Source organism: Brassica rapa, chromosome A04 (genome assembly GCF_000309985.2).
Source record: "Brassica rapa cultivar Chiifu-401-42 chromosome A04, CAAS_Brap_v3.01, whole genome shotgun sequence".
NCBI lineage: Eukaryota > Viridiplantae > Streptophyta > Magnoliopsida > Brassicales > Brassicaceae > Brassica > Brassica rapa.
Window position 1 is genome coordinate 17,191,245 of NC_024798.2, and position 19,932 is coordinate 17,211,176.

General features: G+C 32.0%; 3 protein-coding genes across 5 annotated transcripts; 1 reads left to right on the forward strand and 2 right to left on the reverse strand.

Moving 5' to 3' along the window:
- Positions 1 to 509: 509 nt before the first annotated feature.
- Positions 510 to 3,223, reverse strand: LOC103865203 (mitogen-activated protein kinase kinase kinase 17). 2 transcript variants are annotated; one of them, XR_004457586.1, is made up of 2 exons: positions 829 to 3,223; positions 510 to 776 (listed from the first exon to the last, which is right to left on the reverse strand). XR_004457586.1 is itself a non-coding variant. In XM_009142996.3 (1 exon), the coding sequence occupies exon 1, from the start codon at positions 2,710 to 2,712 to the stop codon at positions 1,639 to 1,641; it is 1,074 nt and encodes a 357-aa protein (XP_009141244.1). In that variant the 5' UTR covers positions 2,713 to 3,223; the 3' UTR covers positions 510 to 1,638. The 2 variants fall into 2 exon arrangements, 1 of the variants encoding a protein (XP_009141244.1); XM_009142996.3 differs by having other exon boundaries at positions 510 to 3,223.
- A 7,373-nt stretch (positions 3,224 to 10,596) lies between these two features.
- On the reverse strand, positions 10,597 to 11,989 carry LOC103865204 (protein usf). The gene is made up of 4 exons (XM_009142998.3): positions 11,782 to 11,989; positions 11,553 to 11,695; positions 11,086 to 11,407; positions 10,597 to 11,017 (listed from the first exon to the last, which is right to left on the reverse strand). The coding sequence occupies exons 1-4, from the start codon at positions 11,827 to 11,829 to the stop codon at positions 10,811 to 10,813; spliced, it is 720 nt and encodes a 239-aa protein (XP_009141246.1). The 5' UTR covers positions 11,830 to 11,989; the 3' UTR covers positions 10,597 to 10,810.
- A 1,244-nt stretch (positions 11,990 to 13,233) lies between these two features.
- LOC103865205 (cellulose synthase-like protein B3) lies at positions 13,234 to 18,526 on the forward strand. 2 transcript variants are annotated; one of them, XM_018658654.2, is made up of 9 exons: positions 13,234 to 13,730; positions 14,935 to 15,253; positions 15,350 to 15,475; positions 15,712 to 15,834; positions 16,455 to 16,655; positions 16,725 to 16,860; positions 17,117 to 17,298; positions 17,429 to 17,639; positions 17,707 to 17,783. In XM_018658654.2, exons 1-9 carry the CDS (start codon positions 13,468 to 13,470, stop codon positions 17,781 to 17,783), a joined length of 1,638 nt encoding a protein of 545 aa, XP_018514170.1. In that variant the 5' UTR covers positions 13,234 to 13,467. The 2 variants fall into 2 exon arrangements, with proteins under 2 accessions (XP_018514170.1, XP_009141247.1); XM_009142999.3 differs by adding an exon at positions 17,862 to 18,526 and having other exon boundaries at positions 13,246 to 13,730; positions 17,429 to 17,779.
- Positions 18,527 to 19,932: the final 1,406 nt, after the last annotated feature.

Below are 19,932 nucleotides of genomic sequence, written 5' to 3' on the forward strand. Positions count from 1 at the left end.
TTTTTCCACCAACAGTTGGGTTTAGTAGAGATATACGGTGGATGGTTATAATGTGCATGTTCTTTGGTTATAATATTGCTTTCCCTCACTGTGTTTAAACTTTAAACTCCTGCCCTCATTATTGTAAGACTGTTTCCAGGGGAAATTCAAGTGACATCAGAGTTACACTTCAATCTATCTGAAGTGTGAAGCTCAAGCTTGAAGCCCTAAAACCATCGAACCAAGAACTAAATGTTAAGCCACAACACACAACATTCTTAGGATTTTTCTTCTAGCAAATAAAAAAAAATGTTTACCTCAGACACACTTCTTTGAATAATAGCTGCTTGAGGGAAATCCAGTAAAAAGCAGAGACAGACTCTTGTCGTCAAACCAAAACTCAAATGACTCAGCTACCATGGAGACTTCTTACAAAAAAAAAAATGGAACCAACAACCATAACGGAGAAGTATGGAAACCGCGGAGACGCAAATTTGTCCTTATCTACTAACAACAATATCTTATCTTCATGGCTCTCCTCTGCAAATTTCAACTAAAACTGAGAAAGAAATCTTATTTGGGATTATTCCAAATGTAATACAAATCCAGACGGAACAAAAACAAATTTAATTATGAAATTACAAATCCTGATTCCATTAAAACTCCATTACCAAACGTTGAACGAATCCTTGGCATATCACTTTGATCTCTACTCTTTGACTCTTCATCTTCACCATTTATAATTTTCACCTTTGTTCCAATCTGGATCTCCAATCCTACACGCGATCGTGTCATATCTGATTTAAGATGTTGAACATCATTTGGATCCAGCTCACGCGCGAACTTCACCGTAGACGTCGCGATCATTATCTCTCATTTTTTGGGTGACAGTGAAGGGATCGTAGGGGAAGGTGGCGGGGAGCTGGTTGGGATTCTCAGGGAGTAAAGCAAAGTTGAAAAACAAAGAGAGATGGGAAACAGAAGTATATGAATCGAGACAATATTATTAGTTAGGGAAGATGAGAAGAAAAACGATCTAAAATTTATTAGACAATAAAGCAATACTTTTGGATGAATATTAGTAGAATGACGTGGTAATACATAGCACATAGCCTAATTTCATTGGCCGATTTTTTTCTGAGGATGTGGCAGCCTCACAATAGAGTATATTGGCCTTTTAGTATTGTGATTAGTTTTGGATCCATGCAGTGATTTCTAATATACTGACATCATATACCTATAACTCTCAATAATATGCCAGCTTGTTTAACAAGTTCATTTATTCGTTATATAATTGAGAAAGTAGACATTTGAGACATTGGGAAAAGCTTATAATTAAAGTATATTATTCTCAAGACTAAATTTGAGTAGTCAAACAGAAACAGTAGTAAAACGTGGAATAATAAGATTTCGATGTAATAGTTCAACATTAATTCTCTTGTGCAGGCCAACAAACCTTGAAACTCTACAGAAATCTACATTGGATTTGGTTTTTAAAAAATCGTGATTTTAATTATGTACATCAATAGAAGCTTCAAAGACTAACAAGCTACTACATTGATCTCTCTAAATTGGAGATCTTCACTAAGACCAACACCCAATACTTTTTCTACAATTCAACAAAATGACCCCAAATCAACTTACAATTCTCCCAAATACTCATGTGAGTGACCCACTAATCATTGTTCCTTCACAGCTCACCCTCACCGTGACCCAGTCCCCACCTTCCATATCCCATCTGGGCCCATCCAACCCACCAACACATCTCAGCCGTCCGATCCTCTCCAAATGAAAAGCCCACAAGTTTAAACGGTCTAGATTTCTTGACTCATCTTGCAAGTCCACTGCTTCTTCTTCTACTATTTCATCCTCCACTGATCGCCAAAACGTTTGATCTGTCACACTTGTCGGTGAGCTCGAAACCAAACCGGAACCTAAAACCGGTTCAATGTCCGGTTTACCTATCAGAAACGGATGGTTTAGGAGTTGTGTAGCCGTCCATCTCTCTTTCGCTTCTCTCTTAAAGCACATTTTCAAGAAATCCTTTGCTTCTTCCGTAAGCAAACAAGGAAGCTCCGGAGTCTCACCCGAATACCCGACCCGGTAAAGAACCGAAACCGGATCCTCTCTTGAACTCGCCTCCGTCCACGGCGGAGAACCCGTAGCCATCTCAATCACCGTACACCCAACAGCCCATATATCACTCTCACTCCCCTGTTTCTCCCCACGCGCTACCTCCGGAGCCATAAACGCCGGCGTACCCGTCACCGCCTCCGAGCCCACCCGTTTGGCACACCCGAAATCCGCAAGCTTGGCCTCACCCTTCTCCGCAACAACCACGTTGCTCCCCTTTACATCGCAATGCGCGATCCCTTTCGAGTGAATATACTCCAAGCCTCGTAGTATCTCGCGCGTGTACTTCACGATCATAGCTTCCTCGAGTCGGCCTCCGTTTTTCTTTGCCGCGTCGGTCAACGTTCCGTACGGTGCGTACTCCATCAAAAGATTATACGTAACGACGCCGTTTGACTCTATCTTGGTTTCTGATCCTCTGTACCCGATCACGTAAGGAGAATTCAAAGACGAGAGGATCTTGGCTTCTCTTTGCAAGAACTCTGACCGGTGAATCTCGGAGGATTTGACGGCGAGGATTTCGTTTGAATTGTGACACATGGCGGAGCAGACGGTGGCTGTGGAGCCTCGGCCTAGGATTCTTCCTCTAGTCCACTCCATTAGGACAAGACTAGAGAAGTTCTGAAGGAAAAAATAAATGTTTTTTATATGTCTTGTTTTGTTTCTTACACTCTGCTACAATGCAACAGAAGGTTTATATAAGGATGGATTAGATAGTGTATACTTTTGGTAACATCGAGTTTTAATTTCTACCAGCTTATGAATATAATAACACGTAAATATGTTCTTGTGTGTACACGTGAATTTCTTTTAAAAGTTGATAACCAAATGAAAACCTGTTTCGATTTGATATATAATTATTTATTAATTTCTGAAAAATCCAAAAATAAAGAAGAAAATGTGAAAGTATCAAGTGCACAAAAAGAGGTGTTTTGAGAAACGTGAGTGAAATATCAACTGGCGTATGACGTGGCAATAGAACGTATCTAACGTAATAAGTTCGTTGAGTCTTGTGACGTGCCACTTCTTTGGTTTTGGCGAGTCTGTACTCTTCAGATTACATTCTCTAGAAACAATGACGTGTCGACCTCTATGTGGTCAGAAAACTTTTAGTTCTTGCTCCGACCGTAGTTCCGACTTTCCGTATATCTCTGGAGCCACGTGTCCAAAGATGTTATATGCTACGTGGTGTTTAGTATTTACGATTGGCGTTTTGTTTTTTTTTTGTTTTTGAACACTTTTTGAACACCAATTGGCGTAATGTTTATTTGAATCTATTTGGTTATTGTAAAGAAAATAATAATTATAATAATTTGTATAATTTTGATTTGTGGTTTCTTATGAGTTTGGTTGGTAGAGGAAAAAAAAAGTAGTGGAGATGAGAAGTTGGGCACATTGGTAGATTTTGATCGATCATCTGCACACTTGGAGCTTTGGTGTTACACTTCGTAATCGTCTATATATATGTGTGTGCATATGGTTTTCTTCGAATTTTTTCCAGATTTTTCTGGTCTTTTATTATTTTATAAAATATAAGTCTTGTCTGACAGCGTCTTAAATCTGTTGTCTATTATTTGTATCCTTTATTCTGTCTATTGTCTTGTTTTCTTATTCGTTTATGATATCGTTGTTATTATTATTATTATTATTTATTTAGCAAGCTGTAAATAAAATATCAAAGTTTAAATTTGTCTTCATGTATAACCAAAAAAAGTCTTCATGCTACAAAGTACAGTACATATATTATCATGGAAGACCTAACATTGTAAAGAAGACTTTCTGACGTTCGGAGACTTTTCCTGGTTTTGCTAGTTGTGTAGTATATAATTTACATTCCTAACAAAATCACTTCAAGGATTCGGGATATAATTTGTTCCACCGGAGGCCAAGACTATAATATTTAACTAGATATTTTTTCTAATTTAGTCAACTTGTTATCATATAGATAATAGACGTTCGTTAAACAAATATTCTGACAAGAATACAAAAATAAAAATAAAATAGATTAAGAATCTTCGTTGATAAATCGTTTAAGACTTGGAAAGAAAATAAATGACAGTGAGCGGTGGGTTTAACCACCATTATCGGTTGAGATTTAAGAAATAAATAATCACTTTCAAATATGATTAGGTCTGTTTTATGGTTCAAACTTGCAACTTACATTCAAATTAAAGTTAAGTTCACATAAAGCACTACGACTAATTAGCCTAATGATGATCTTTCTTCATCTTTCTTTCGTTATTTGCACTCCAAATAGCTATTTTTCAATTTACATATGGATTTTTAAAAAACTTTTATTAGTGACTAAAAGTTTGAATGCCATATCACTTATTGATTTTATAAATTTGGAATGAAAAAATGGTACATAACGCTTAAGCAGAGTTGGATGTCATAACTTCGTCGTGTAAAATGAAGATTATCTTCATTATATATATAAAATATTTTATCTAAGAGTAAACACATTTCGGCCAAGATATCTCCAGACATCGATCTTAGATATTACAGAATCAAAAGTTCCATACTTCTATAAATAGTTCTCATCATATATAATTTTTTCGGTGAGTAGCTAAGATTTCAAACATAGTTCTTCTAGCTGGGTATGGATCAACTCGGCGTAAGCAACTTGGATATATTGTTACGCATATGCTATGATTTTCAGAACTATTTTATAGGTTAATTATTCAAATGCTGAATCGTATAACTCTGCGCGCTTATATTTTATTTTTCCAAATAACACGTATAACTTGTGTGTTGTTTTGTAAGCTTTTCCAGTATGTTCCTACCATATATATACAAATCATATGAAAACGGAAATTTGTATAACTATTGCGTGTATGTAACACATGGCATGAGAACAAGAAGGGATGTAAAAGGGCGAGAACTCCTGCTTCAAGCAACAACCTACTCAATTTTAATAGTAGACATCTCACTAGAAAAATATACCAAAAAGGTGGAAAGGAAAAAAAAAAACTATTAAACGAAACAAATATTTCAGAGAAATAAAAGGAAGCACTTATACCTACGACTTCTGGTGGTTTAACGCCAACCATTCATGTACAGCCAATCCCTTATATATTAATTGAGGAACATTTGAAAAGATGTAACCTCAATTTTGTATTAATTAAAAGAGGCCCCAATGCATAGGTGGCACTCAATTAGATAGTCAATTACATTCAATTGAAAATAAAGTAGGTCCACATTCGATTTTTATATGTTGTTAAATACATAAGTTGGTCAAACTATATGATATAATGATATGATATGCTATTTTCTTTCCTTAAATAAAACCTACGGAATTACCATAAATGACTAATATATATATGACAATTAATGATTTTAATGATAAAGATTTGATAACAATTTATATCTCCTCCATCATTTTTTGTTTAATTTTATATTATTAAAATAAATTAAACAATCAAATTAGCTATAAAAGTAAAATTTAGATTTTTTCGTATATGTTATATTTTAAATTTTTAAAAACGACAATAAATGACTAAAACTATTAAAATTATTATGTTAAAAATTAATGATCAATGGTTTAACATTTTTATTATAAGAAGATACACATGATTAAAACCATATGAGTAAAAAATATCATTTAATAATAAACTAAATATATATATATATATATAGATTAAACACTATATACCATAAGATAACATAAATATTTTAATATTAAAACTTTCAATGAATTTTCAAGAACATTTATAAATTATAAACTTATTAAAGATTTCAGATTGAAAATTTTGTTATCGATGATTTAAATATTTTGTAATAAAACGATATGAATGATCATAGAACCGTATGATTATAAATTCTTATTTAATAAATAACTATATAAAATATACTATTCTTAGAAAAATAGGTTGATCCATCTTAACTTATATTACACTTTTTATTAAACTAACTATCGAATTGATAAATAACGTACCAAAAAATATTTTGCACTTTCCTTAAATAAAAGCTACGAAATTACCTAATATGATTAACATATATGTGAAAATTAATTATTATGAATAATAAATATTTGATAACACTTTTGCGTATCTTAGTTATATTTTTAAATTTTATATTATTAAAAGATATTAAAAATCACATTAAATATATAATAAAAACATTTACATTTTTTCTTATATGTTATATTTTAAATTTTTCAAAACGTCTATAAATTATTAGAAATTTGAAGATCCCACTCTGAAAATTTTGTGATCAATAGATTATTTTTTTGTCATAATAAGTTACAAATGATCATAAAATTGTATTAATATGAACTTTTATTTAATATTATAAGAAGATACACATGATTTTAAAACCATATGAGTAAAAAATATCATTTAATAATAAAACATATATATATATATTTATAGATTAAACTATATACCATAAGATTACATAAATATTTTAATATTAAAACTTTCAATGAATTTTCAAAACATTTATAAATTATAAACTTATTAAAGATTTCACATTGAAAATTTTGTTATCGATGATTTAAATATTCAGTTATAAAACGATATGAATGATCATAGAAATGTATGATTATAAATTCTCATTTAATAAATGACTATATAAAATATACTATTCTTAGAAAAATAGATTGGTCTATCTTAACTTACATTATATTTTTTATTAAACTAACTATCGAATTGATAAATAATCTACCAAAATTTTTTTTTGCACTTTCCTTAATTAGAAGCTACGAAATTACCTAATATGATTAACGTATATATGAAAATTAATTATTATGAATAATAAATATTTGATAACAATTTTGGTATCTTAGTTCTTTTTTTTTTAATTTTATATTATTGAAAGATATTCAAAAATCACATTAAATATATAATAAAAATATTTATATTTTTTCTTATATGTTATATTTTGAATTTTTCAAAACGTTTATATATTATTAGAAATTTGAAGATTTCCACTCTGAAAATTTTGTGATCAATAGATTATTTTTTTTGTTATAATAAGTTACAAATGATCATAAAAATATAACACATATGAATTTTTATTTAATAAATATTCAAACTAAATAATATATATATATATAAATTCTAATGATTTAAAGCAACAAGATTGGCTGATCAATTTAGTCGTCCAGCTGAAATCTTTCAAAAATATGTGAAAGACTAAAGTCAAAGCAAATATGGATTTAGAATAGTAGTTATATTTTACTAACCGAAATACCGAAAAAAAACCGAACTGAACCAAAACCAACCCGATATCTGGATTGAACACCCCTAATCCAAATGAAACCAAACTATTGTTTCATTCTCCAAAATATAATAAAAATAATAACTTAATTCTGCGCAAGGCGCGGGTCTTATCCTAGTGGGCTTATGATTTAAGAGACTGTTATAAAGAACATGTAATATAAATTTTTAAAATCCATTTAATTTTTGACTAGTTCTCTATTATATATTCATCAAGCAAGGTTTTATTCTAAAAACTTGTCTCAACCACAGAAATAGGTTTATTAATAAAAATTGAAGAGAAGACTATAATGCGTGAGAAAAGCAATATAGACCTCTTTCGTTGCTTCAAAATATAAACTCTAGATATCAAGAGTAAGAGTAAGACGTAAGGAACTTATATTCCCTTCTCCCTTTTATAGAAAAAGAAAAAGATTTCATTTGCTTTTCAGATTAGAATATTGGAATAGTGAATCTATTTCATATGGACCATATATTTCAATTTACTTCAATCGACCGATGTTTTAAACACTTATGTAACTCGTAAACTTGTATGATGAAAAATAAGTGCAAACGATTTGCTCATTGCACACTAGTCATCGATGGTACTCAAAACCCGTGACAATACTTTATTCAGAAACTATTTTAATTTATTTCTTATCCGTAGAATAAGACATCCAGCCAATGACAGGCCAAAACACTCATCTCCAATGATTAGAAAAATCAATATTAGCCCAAGATATACGTGTACTCTGGGAAATCGACCAATTCCTACATCAACAAGGACCAACGGTCCCGATCAGTACATAAACATGTTACCTGTGCGAAAACATACATCAACTACTAGAAAGTTTAATTTTCATACGCAAACTTTCAAAATTTAGTTTTATCATACATTGACTTAATTTCCGTTAGTCAAACGTTGAGCTGTCGTTAACCAGTAACAGAAAATCGGCTAATTCCTACATCAACAGTGATCAATGGTCCAGATCAATACATAAACACTTCACCTGTACAAAAACATACATCAACTAATACAAAATTTAAATTCAATACATGAACTTTCGAAATCTGTTTTTAACATACACTAAAGCTTGACATGCGCGTCCGTGCGGATATTTGTTGTTAATTTTTTTATAAATTGTTTAGTGACATTCCTAAATATATAAATTTTTGTTAATTATTATGTTCCTATACATAAAAACCAAAGCCATCTGGATCTGAAAGACCCTATTCGAATCTCACCCAAAATTTTATAATACCCGAACAAAGCATAATTTTAAAACCTAAAAAAATTTGATATCCGAAAGAACCAATCCATACCCAACCGTATACTTGATATCCATATCTTAATGAAGTAGTTAAGAAGTATAAAAAAATGTAAAAGATATAATAAAACACTTAAAAATAGGTAAGTTCTGTTTTATATTTTTATAAGACATGCTGTCAAATTATTTGAAAAAAATGCAATTAATAAAGTAGTTAAGTTGAGTGAAAATAAGGAAAGAAAAGATGTAATAAATCTGTTGAAAATAGTGTTAGTTTTATTTTGTAATTAAATTTAATAAAATAGATTTACCTAATTTCCACTAGTCAAATAATACCGAAAATAAATGGTATGTCATGTATTGATTAAGTAAAGTTTTTTATTGTATTATGTGATAATTAAACCATAGTACGTAGTAATTGATAGAGAGAAATGAAAATGTTTAGCTTATCGAAGAAATTCTCTTTTCTCTTTGTTCAATTTTGTCTTCTTTCATTTTTTTGGTGTTAGTGTTTTCTGTTGTCGTAAAAGTTGAAGAAAAAATTAAAGAGAAAAACTAACTAATAAATTACACACAAAAAAAAATCGTTTGACATACATGATTTATTTTTCTCATTCAATTACCGCGTAATACAGTTTAATTACCACATAATACATTAAAAACCTTACTTAATCAATACGTGACAGACAATTTATCTTCGATATTATTTGACTAGTTGAAGTTAGGTAAATATCAAGCTTTAGCGTATGTTAAAACCAGATTTCAAAAGTTCATGTATTGAATTTGAATTTTGTATTAGTTGATGTATGTTTTTGCACAAGTAAAGTGTTTATGTATTGATATGTATCATTGGTCCCTGTTGTTGTAGGAATTAGCCGGTTTTCTATTACCGGTTAACGACAACTCAACGTTTGACTAACGGAAATTAGGTCAATGTATGATAAAACCAAATTTTGAAAGTTCATGTATGAAAATTAAATTTTGTACTAGTTGATGTATGTTTTCGCACAGGTAACATGTTTATGTACTGATCGGGACCGTTGATCCTTGTTGATGTAGGAATTAGCCGATTTCCCCGTGTACTCTCTTTAGGTGTCAATGTAGATTTTTTTTGTCCAATTAATGTAGATATTGTTTTAATATTTTCAACGTAATTTAATAATGAAGTAAATATGATACTTTATTAATTCTCTTTAAAAACAGAAAGATCTTGAATTTCTGTTTTGCAATGTTATGATTTACTTAAGTTTAATTAGTATAGTAGGAATCTCTATCAGCATAATCATCCCACGCCCTTGCGACCGGATTCCCAAGTTAAAACTTGATGGTCATGGACCTCGTGGTTCTATCTAGATTTCTACGAGGATCAAATTTGATTTCCTTGATTCTACTGAGTTTGGGAATAGGAGAGTCATGGACATCTCTTTTCATAGGAGTGTTTCTACCTTTAATGGGTTTAGTTTCCACCTTTTTATCAGTGTAAATGTTCATCATGGTGAAACTTTTCTAACTTTATGGTTTTCCTATTTTTGATATGTGTTTGATCAATGGATCTAATACTCAAAATTTTCAACATATATTTTTTAACTTCTTTTATTTTCAACATATATTTTATGGTTTTCAGATTTATAGTGTCACCTGCCGACAAAAAAAAGTAGAAGAATACAAAGACAATGCTGGAACACGTGCAAAATCTAATTTCAATATTCTTTCGGGTACTAGTAGTCCCAATCTTGTTGGTACAATTTTTTTAATTTATGTTCATTATAAATCAAATAAAGAAAGGAAGAAAATCGGTTATCCCATCATTTTCGAATTCCTTGTTAATATCATAAGAGTAGCTAAAATTTGTACATATGAATACATACTGCCCTACAAGTAAATGGTTTCGACTGATTAATTTCAAGCTCAATTCATGACTGGTTACAAAGTGACAAATAAGCCCAACAAACTTAGCAGAGATCCAGTTTATCTATATACACATTGGGCCCGTTTATTATTTATTGGAGACCGTGCTCTATGCCGATGATAGCCCCGACACTATCACTTAATAGTTTCCACAATTATAAAATCAACAAACACCAATTTCAGCTAAAAGTCCACACAACAAGCAAACCACTTTATTCGATTCTGATAAAAGTCCTCAGTGCAATCTCCTTATTTTAGATCTATCTTGGGCATCACAAAACGTTTCAGGACATAGAAGAACACTATCTGAGAGAAAGCATAAGCTTAAGCCAAGTAACGTTTCATCCACGAAGTGAAGCGAGACCAAGCAAGCTCCACCGCAGCTTCATCTTCATCAGAAAGCCCCATGCTTTTCCTCCTGCTCACTCCTTCAGGACTCCTGTTCAAGAACGCGTGCCCGTTCCCCTCGTAGATATGAACCTCGTGCGCCACCCCAGACGCTTTCAGCTTCTCTTCAAGACTCTTCGCCGCCTGCACAAAACACCCTCAGCTAAAAACTTTCCAAACAACTCAAGAAAATAACTAACTCAAACCCTTACCGTGACATCAGAGAAACCGACAAAGTTATCAAGCTCCCCAAAATGAGCCTGGACAGGCGCCTTGGCTTGCGCCGGATCCGCAAGCTCGGAGGAAGGAGTGCCATAGAAGCCAACAACAGTGTCAACCTCAGGAACCAAAACAGAGCTAGCTATAGCTAATGCACCTCCCATACACATCCCAGTCACACCAACCTTCTTGGATCCATTAGCTTTAAGCCAGTTAACAGAAGCGCGGATGTCTTTAACAGCTCCTTGCCAGTCAAGTCCATCCATAAGATGCTGCGCCTCCGCAGTATCAAGCCCAACCTTTCCTCGATACAAGCTACACGATGATGAGAAGAAGAGACTCAAGTTTGTATTTATACATATGGTTTAGTAAAAGTAAGCTAAACCAACGGTTAAGCAAAATGAAACATAACCAAAGTACAATCTAATTAAACCGGGTATTGGAATACATATGAACTCACTCGGGTATGAGAGCTTTGAAGCCAGTGTCGAGTTTCGAGATTTTGACGGCGTGGTTCTTGATCTCGAAGTCAACACCCCACCATTCTTGAATCACGACGATTCCAGGTGCGTCGTCTTTTCCGACCACATACGCATCAAATGTCTGAACAACATATCACATAAAGGATACGATCAGACCAAAAAAAAAAAAGCTCATGGAAAGAGAGAGAGAGAAGAGGAGAAGCTTACGGTGTCGTCTCTTTGGATTTGGATTTTCTTGAAAGCGGAATCGGCCATTGATCTGATTGATGAACGATAAAACGAAGGAATCGAAGATCTACGGAGAGACGAAGAGACGAAGAGGAGGAGAAGAAGAATCTGGAAGATGAAGATGATACACTAACTTTTCAGGGTCAGCCCAAAAGGCCTCGTAATGGGTATTATGAATATATGGGCCCATAATGATTTTATGGGCCTTTAGGTCCAGTTGATTATAATGTCATTTTTTCTTCAAAAATAAATCCATGAAGATAAATACGTTGATGATACTAGCCGTGTATATGATGGATTCGTGAGTGTAAAGAAATGGATGGTGGACATCACCTCCTAATCTACGGACTTGTCTCTTCTGTGTTTTGGATTGTATCAGTTTGTCTATTTTAATTTTACTCCCAATTATAAGGTGAAGTCCACATGAATACAAAGTTTTATCATTGTATGCGTTTTAACAATCACAACTTATTGGATTTCGTTTTTGGACATTCTTGGTTTCTTGATTGTACGAAACTGACTCAATAATCAGGGCCAGTCGTGAGTTTTGCATTAAGGAGTCCATGTGACGGCTCCACGGACCACCATCTTACACCAATAGTACCAAATCTTCACGCAAACAAACCCTCAACGATGTGACGCCTCTTCTTGTTTTCTTGTGTCCACATCATTAATGTTATACACTGATTTGTCTGATTCTTGCTAAATCATTCAACCATTAAATCTAGACCTACAAAAAAAAATCTCAGAAAACATCATAAGAAAATCACATTATACAGCATAAAAATCACAAAATAACATGTGTTAGATAGCAGAAAAAAAATTATATTACTTGCCAATAATAACTCTAATGTAAACAAATACTTTAACTAAAATATTTGTTATCCCAAACCCTAATTCTTTAACCTTCACAACGAAACCATTATCCCTAAAAACTAAAACTTAAATTAGGGTGTCTAATAGATGGTTAATCTAACTATCTAAGTCATATTATAGAAGCAGAGAAGTGAGATCAGAGCATGTGTCGAAGGACAAAGCCGCTAAACAAATCCGGAAAAATGAGAGTCCATCACGTATGTGTTTGTGTTTCCATTCCTAAACCGCCCATGATGGAACCATTACTTGTCGTTAAACTTCGTTTTCTTACTAATAAATTTTCAAAATTCAATTGATTTTTTCTTTTGTTACAATGATAATAACAACCATTACGTGACTTCATTTTCTTTCTGCGACAACTACTCATCCATTATTCAATCACCACAAAATCAAACGGAATAAAAAGACAACTTTATCGTCATCCTAATCTGAATCTGACCACACAAAAAAACCACAAAGATATACGCTTCTTTCAGAAGTTCATAACTTAATTATATATACTGTTTTATTTATGAATTGGTTATTTATATGACATGACTCACACCACACAAAGGGTTCACTAAATCTCGATGATAGTAACGACTAGTTTTTGCTTTGTCCATTTTCTGTTAATAGTTTTAACAAAAAAATCCACTCAAGTTAACCTGATCTTCTCATGCACAACTCTTTTTTTTTTCTGTTGTATGTACATAGTTAAGCTAGTATATATAACGCACTACTTTACTCTAATCCTTTAGAAACATATCCAAAAAAACGCAAGAAGTTAAAGCTCATAAGAAGGCTCCTCCCATGGCGGATAAAAGTTCTTCACTTCCTCCTCTTTGCGAAAGGATCTCATACAAAAGCCGTTCTCTAAGAGCTGTGGATCTCACGATTCTCGGGCTTCTCTTTTCTCTTCTATTGTATCGAATTCGACATATGAGCCAAAACGACACCGTTTGGGTCGTGGCTTTCCTATGTGAATGTTGTTTCACTTTCATATGGCTGCTTATTACTTGCACAAAATGGAGTCCTGCTGAACATAAACCATATCTAGATAGACTTGATGAAAGGTACCGTTTTACTTATACCTGCAAACAATTATATATATAACAAGCATATCATCATATCATCTTAGTATATTTGCATATCATTTTAATTTTAAAGGGCATGTCAAAGCCGTTCTATTTTTTTTCTTAACTTGAGTTTATCATGTCTGGTATAAAACACAAAATTACGCGACTGATGAACGTGAGAAGCCTTTAAAAGAAATACATAAACGTGAGAGAAATTTTTTTGAACGTAAGAGAATTATGAGATTTGTTTTTTCTTTTTGTATTGTGAATAGATTGGTTATTTTCTATAACTATATTAGGTCACACATAATTCTATTCATTATTGAATGAAAGTATTTTAACAATTCCAACCTCATGTCATAAATTCCTATACATTATATACACCCGTAAAACATTATATTTATATACATATACATTTAAGTTTATAGAATATAAAATTATTAGAATTGGGATTAGTACATGTTAGGTCAAACAACATATTTGTTTAGTTTTTAGAATGGCTCTCTTTTAATACTACAAATCACAAATCAAATATTTTATTCAAATTTATGTACTATTAAAGCGTATATCATTTTTTCTAAAAATATATCAGCAGAATTATATAGGTTTTTATAGGGCAAACCATTATCTAATCAGTGGATTAATGATGGCTTTTGAGTTTGTACCAAATTTTATCAGATTTTAGTTATCACGTTTTAACTAAATCCAAACCGGATTATACATAGATCACTGAAATTACCTATTTGACTAATGGGCTGGGTCGTGTACAATAACACTGATAAAAATTATTAACAACCAAAAAAATCTATAATAAGTAAATCTTATGTCTCATCAGCTCAAAAATTTTAATTTTTATAAAATATACACCAAATATGAAGATGACTTTGAAAAGAAAAGTGTCCATAAAAATCTCAAATAAACTAATTGATAAATTATATAATTTTAAACAATAAATCATTTTCTTTTCTGATATAATACAACTTTGTAACTTATTAATGTACATCAAAACCATGATATTAATTTATATCTAACATTGTTATTATAGAAAAAAACCCGTCAAAATCTAGTAATCTTATTATATTTGTATATAGTTCTAGGGTTGTAATTAACTCCTACCATGCTCTAATTTTACTTTTGATCGTATAGTGAACATTTCCACAACAAAGCTGTAATGAAATAACCTAATAATTATTTATATCAGGGTTCATGAGCTTCCATCGGTAGATATGTTCGTAACCACGGCGGATCCGGTTCGCGAGCCACCGATTCTTGTCGTGAACACCGTGCTTTCGCTGTTAGCTGTGAATTATCCGGCGAATAAACTAGCATGTTATGTTTCAGACGATGGATGCTCAGCTCTCACTTACTTCTCTCTCAAGGAAGCTTCTAAGTTCGCCAAGATTTGGGTTCCTTTCTGCAAGAAATACAACGTTAGAGTTAGAGCTCCTTTTAGATATTTTTTGAACCCTGTAGACGCAAAAGAGGATTCAGAATTCAGTAGGGATTGGGAAATGACAAAGGTAACTAAAGAGCCATGCTATGTTTTTATGTGTACTTTAACTTCTCATGTTTTACCTTTCTTGAAATTATATCTTTGTTGTTGTAACAATATATAGAGGGAGTACGAGAAGTTAGTGCAGAAAGTGGAAGACGCCACCGGAAATTCTTATTGGTTGGATGCTGGCGATGATTTTGAAGCTTTGTCAAACAAAAAACCAAGTGACCATTCAACTATAGTGAAGGTATTTCTACAAGCTATTTAAGTTTACAAAAGATCTAATATAATATATACTAATATTTACTTACATAGCAAAAGGTTAAAGTCAACTTGGACTAGGCGATGTATCTTTGTAGAGTGTTCTTTTTTTCTGGGTTGGACTAATCAATCTAGGATGTTCGTTCTAATATAATGTATAGTTGACAAAAAGATTAATTATAAGATTAGATGTAGCTGAAATTGTGGTTGTGTGTTTGAAAGGTGATATGGGAGAACGAGGAAGGTGTGGGAGACGAGAAAGAGGTCCCTCATTTTGTTTACATTTCAAGAGAGAAAAAACCGAATTACCTTCATCATTACAAAGCTGGAGCCATGAACTTTTTGGTTGGTTAATTTTCTCACACATCTCTATTTTTTAAGACAGAAGTTTTCATAGTACATAAGCTGTGTTAATTATTCCGGTGAGTCCATACAATCAATATTGGTTAGAATTAGATATTGACTATCATAAATCATACATCTATTTGGCTGAAATGGTATACATTCGAAGGAAGGTAACATAGTAATGGAGAAAATGGCACCTGCTTCCCTGATTAATATCACTTGATTGATGGGCCCAACTATTTAATTTATAATACAATGTTTCATGTGATATGACCATTAATTGTACATTTTGTTGCATGTGACATTCAGTTTAACTGTTGAAATGAAAAGGTGAGTAACAAACCATGCATTATGGGTAGATATATCTGTGATAAGCATGCATCTTAAACTAAACAATCCTGGTGACATTGCCTTTGAATATAATGCGATACATATCTTATACATAGTCTTTGAGTAATCCTGAACATTTTTTTTCTTGAAGTAATCCATGGCTTTTAAGACGCATCATATATTGTAAGCGCCATGCATGAACAACTATCATATACTGTAGATCTTTCTTTTCTTGGTTATAATAATTAAAATATCTGATGATGGAGCGAATAATAAATTATTTTGAACAGGTAAGAGTGTCAGGGTTGATGACAAATGCACCGTACATGCTGAACGTAGACTGCGACATGTACGCGAATGAAGCAGACGTAGTGCGGCAAGCAATGTGTATATTTATGGAAGGATCTATGAATCCAAACCATTGTGCTTTTGTTCAGTTCCCTCAAAAATTCTATGATTCTAACAGCGATGAAATCGTCGTCTTACAATCAGTAAGATTTCTCTTCCTTTACTTATTGATACTTTGGATCAATTCGATGTGAATTTTAACTGGAAAGTAGTATGTGGGACGAGGTTTTGCGGGAATCCAAGGACCAGTTTATGCAGGGTCTGGATGTTTCCACACTAGAAGGGTCATGTACGGTCTTTCTGTAGACGATTTAGAAGAAGATAGAAATCTTTCTTCAGTTGCTACAAGTAAGTATATAAATTTATAAACCACGTTCTCATAGATTTTAAAACGTCAGTAAGAGTTTTTTTAAAGAAAAAATCATTCACAATAAAACTAAACTTTCATGATTATCTGAAAATTTTCCGATTTTTTTTCTAAACAGTTTTATCCCTGTTCTATCGTTCTTTTGACAGACAATGCATATTATGTTCGTTATTCGGTTATTCCACCATTCTATCATTCATTCACGGCTCATGCTATGTTTTTATTTCACTAATTAAGGGAAGCTTTTGGCTGCGGAGAGATTAGAAAGAGATTTTGGGAAGTCTAAAGAGATGGTGAAATCGGTGGTCGATGCATTACAAAGAAAATCAAATCCCCAAGACACCCTTATAAACTCTTCAGAACCGGCTCAAGCTGTGGGGCATTGTCATTACGAATACCAAACTAGCTGGGGCAAAACCGTAAATCCCTCTTTTTGTCTATAAAATAAATTAGTCTATAAAATCAAGCAATATACATTTTGCGTTCTTAAATCTCTTTTTTGCAATATTTACATTTTCATAATTATTATTTTGTTACATAATCGTCCAGGTCGGTTGGTTATACGATTCAACGACGGAAGATGCACACACGAGTATTGGGATTCATTCAAGAGGGTGGACTAGTTCATATATATCTCCGGAACCACCGGCGTTTCTTGGATGCATGCCCCCGGGAGGACCCGAGGCAATGCTTCAACAGCGGCGATGGGCGACGGGTTTGCTTGAAATCCTTTTTACCAAACAAAATCCATTGAACGGAAGTTCTTGCAAGAAAATCAGATTCCGACAAAGCTTGGCTTATCTTTATATTTTCACGTGGGGTCTGAGGTCAATTCCTGAGCTCTTTTATTGTCTCTTGCCTGCTTATTGTGTACTCCACGGTTCTGCCTTATTTCCCAAGGTAAATTTTATCTCTATATGTATGTGGTGCTTTTAATGAAACTAATACTAAATGGTCTTATATATTTTTTTTGTGGCTGTAGGGAGTTTGTTTAGGTATAGTCTTCACACTTGTGGGAATGCACTGCCTCTACACTTTATGGGAATTTATGAGCCTTGGGTTTTCCGTACATTCATGGTATGCCTCCCAATCGTTTTGGAGAATTAAAACCACTGGTAGTTGGTTATTTAGCATCCCTGATATCATACTTAAGCTTCTTGGAGTTTCCAATACCATCTTCATAGTCACTAAAAAGACCATTTCTAAGACAAGGTTAGAGTCCGGGGATAGACCATCTCAAAAAGAAGATGATGGTTCAAACCCAGATTCCAATAAATTTGAATTCGATGGTTCACTTTACTTTTTGCCGGGCACATTCATTCTGTTGGTGAATTTAACCGCTATAGCCGGTTTTTCAATGGGTCTACAACGGTCGAGTCGTAGCTATGGAGGAAATGGTTCGAGCATGATAGATGCTTGTGGATGTATTTTGGTGGTTATATTGTTCCTTCCATTTCTAATTGGTTTGTTTGAGAAGGGAAAATATGGCATCCCACTGTCTACTCTTTCTAAAGCTGCCTTTTTAGCAGTTTTATTTGTTGTTTTTTCTGTAAGAAACTAATATATATATTTGGGGTTGCTAGGAAAAGTGTGCTAAGTTTATCATGACAATAAATCCTATTTATGCAATTAATCGTTAGTTTCTTATTACTTGTGTATAGTAGAAACTCAACAAACTAATATTCGATAAATGAATAACCCGATAAATTAATAAATTCTGGTACCGAGAGTTGGGCCGATTTAAAATATAACACAAACCAATAAAATAATAATAATTTTTTTTTAAAAAACTATGTAAATATTTAATCTCACATAAATCATAAATTATTATATAATAAAAACAAAACATTATATTTTTTATTAACGATAAAATTATCTCTATATTTATTAATACTTCAATATACTTTGATAATATTAAGTAAACTAAAACATACCTATTAAATTCTATGAAAGATATACTCCATTCGTTTCTAAATAAATGTCACTTTGACACTTTTCACACAGACCAAGAAAGTAGCATAAATATATGTAAATTGTTATTAGTTACATATTTCTAATCAATAGTATTTGAGATAAATAAAATTATTTATAAAACCAATGCAGTTTGCAATTAATTTTCAGCTGAAAATAGGGGAAATTACATGTTTACCACTTTCATGGTACCACTTTTCATTTTTACCACCACTAATGAGACATTTTCAAAAATACATTCTCCATTAAGTGTCAAAAGACTCATATGCCCTTGTTATTTATATATATAATAAAAAAATTAAAAAAAAAAATTAAAAAAAAATTTTAAAAAAAAAATTAAACAAAATTTTTAAAAATTTAAAATTTTTTTTAAAAATATAAAAATTAAAAAATGTATTTTTTATGTTTTTGAATTATACTTTTTCAAATTCAAACTTTTTTATAAATTTTTTTTTGAATTTTTTTTATTTTTTTCAAATTTCTTTTTGAAAAACGAAAATTATGTTTGAAACTATTTTTAAAAAAAAATTATATATTTTTTAAGTATTTATATTTATTAGAATCATAAATTTCACATTCTAAAAACCCTACTCCACCCCTCAACTCTAAACCCTAAGTCTAGATTAGTTAACCCTAGGGGTATAATTGTATTTTACCTTTCATTAAAAGTGAGGATAAAATTGATTAGTGTAAACATGAAAAGTGGTACTATGAATGTGGTATTTGTGGCAATTTCCCCTGAAAATAAGTATAATTTACATTGAAATTGTAAAATGACACTTTTTGTGTAACAAAAAAAAAGCTAAAATGACACTTATATGAAACAAAAAGAAGTATTATATAACCTAATAATATAATAAACAAATATAAAGTCATGTTTTAAAAATCTATCAAATATATCACCAGTAAAATCAACTATTTGTCTTATTTTATAATAAATAATCTCTTGTTTATTATTAGCTGGAGTCTAAGAGCAAAATGATCTCCCAATCTAACTACATTAAAAGTTCTACAAATTAATATTGTTAAATTAATAAATACAATAAATTAATGATTTTTGATCCCGAATTGAGTCGATTCAA

Coding starts and splice junctions, on each gene's coding strand:
- LOC103865203 (XM_009142996.3), bottom strand. CDS start 2,712: ATGGAGTGGACTAGAGGAAGAATCCTAGGCCGAGGCTCCACAGCCACC.
- LOC103865204 (XM_009142998.3), bottom strand. CDS start 11,829: ATGGCCGATTCCGCTTTCAAGAAAATCCAAATCCAAAGAGACGACACC. Junction 11,408..11,552: donor TTCAAAGCTCTCATACCCGA/GTGAGTTCATAT, acceptor ATCATCGTGTAG/CTTGTATCGAGGAAAGGTTG. Junction 11,018..11,085: donor TCGGTTTCTCTGATGTCACG/GTAAGGGTTTGA, acceptor TGTTTTGTGCAG/GCGGCGAAGAGTCTTGAAGA.
- LOC103865205 (XM_009142999.3), top strand. CDS start 13,468: ATGGCGGATAAAAGTTCTTCACTTCCTCCTCTTTGCGAAAGGATCTCA. Junction 13,731..14,934: donor CTAGATAGACTTGATGAAAG/GTACCGTTTTAC, acceptor TATTTATATCAG/GGTTCATGAGCTTCCATCGG. Junction 17,780..17,861: donor GTTCTGCCTTATTTCCCAAG/GTAAATTTTATC, acceptor TTGTGGCTGTAG/GGAGTTTGTTTAGGTATAGT.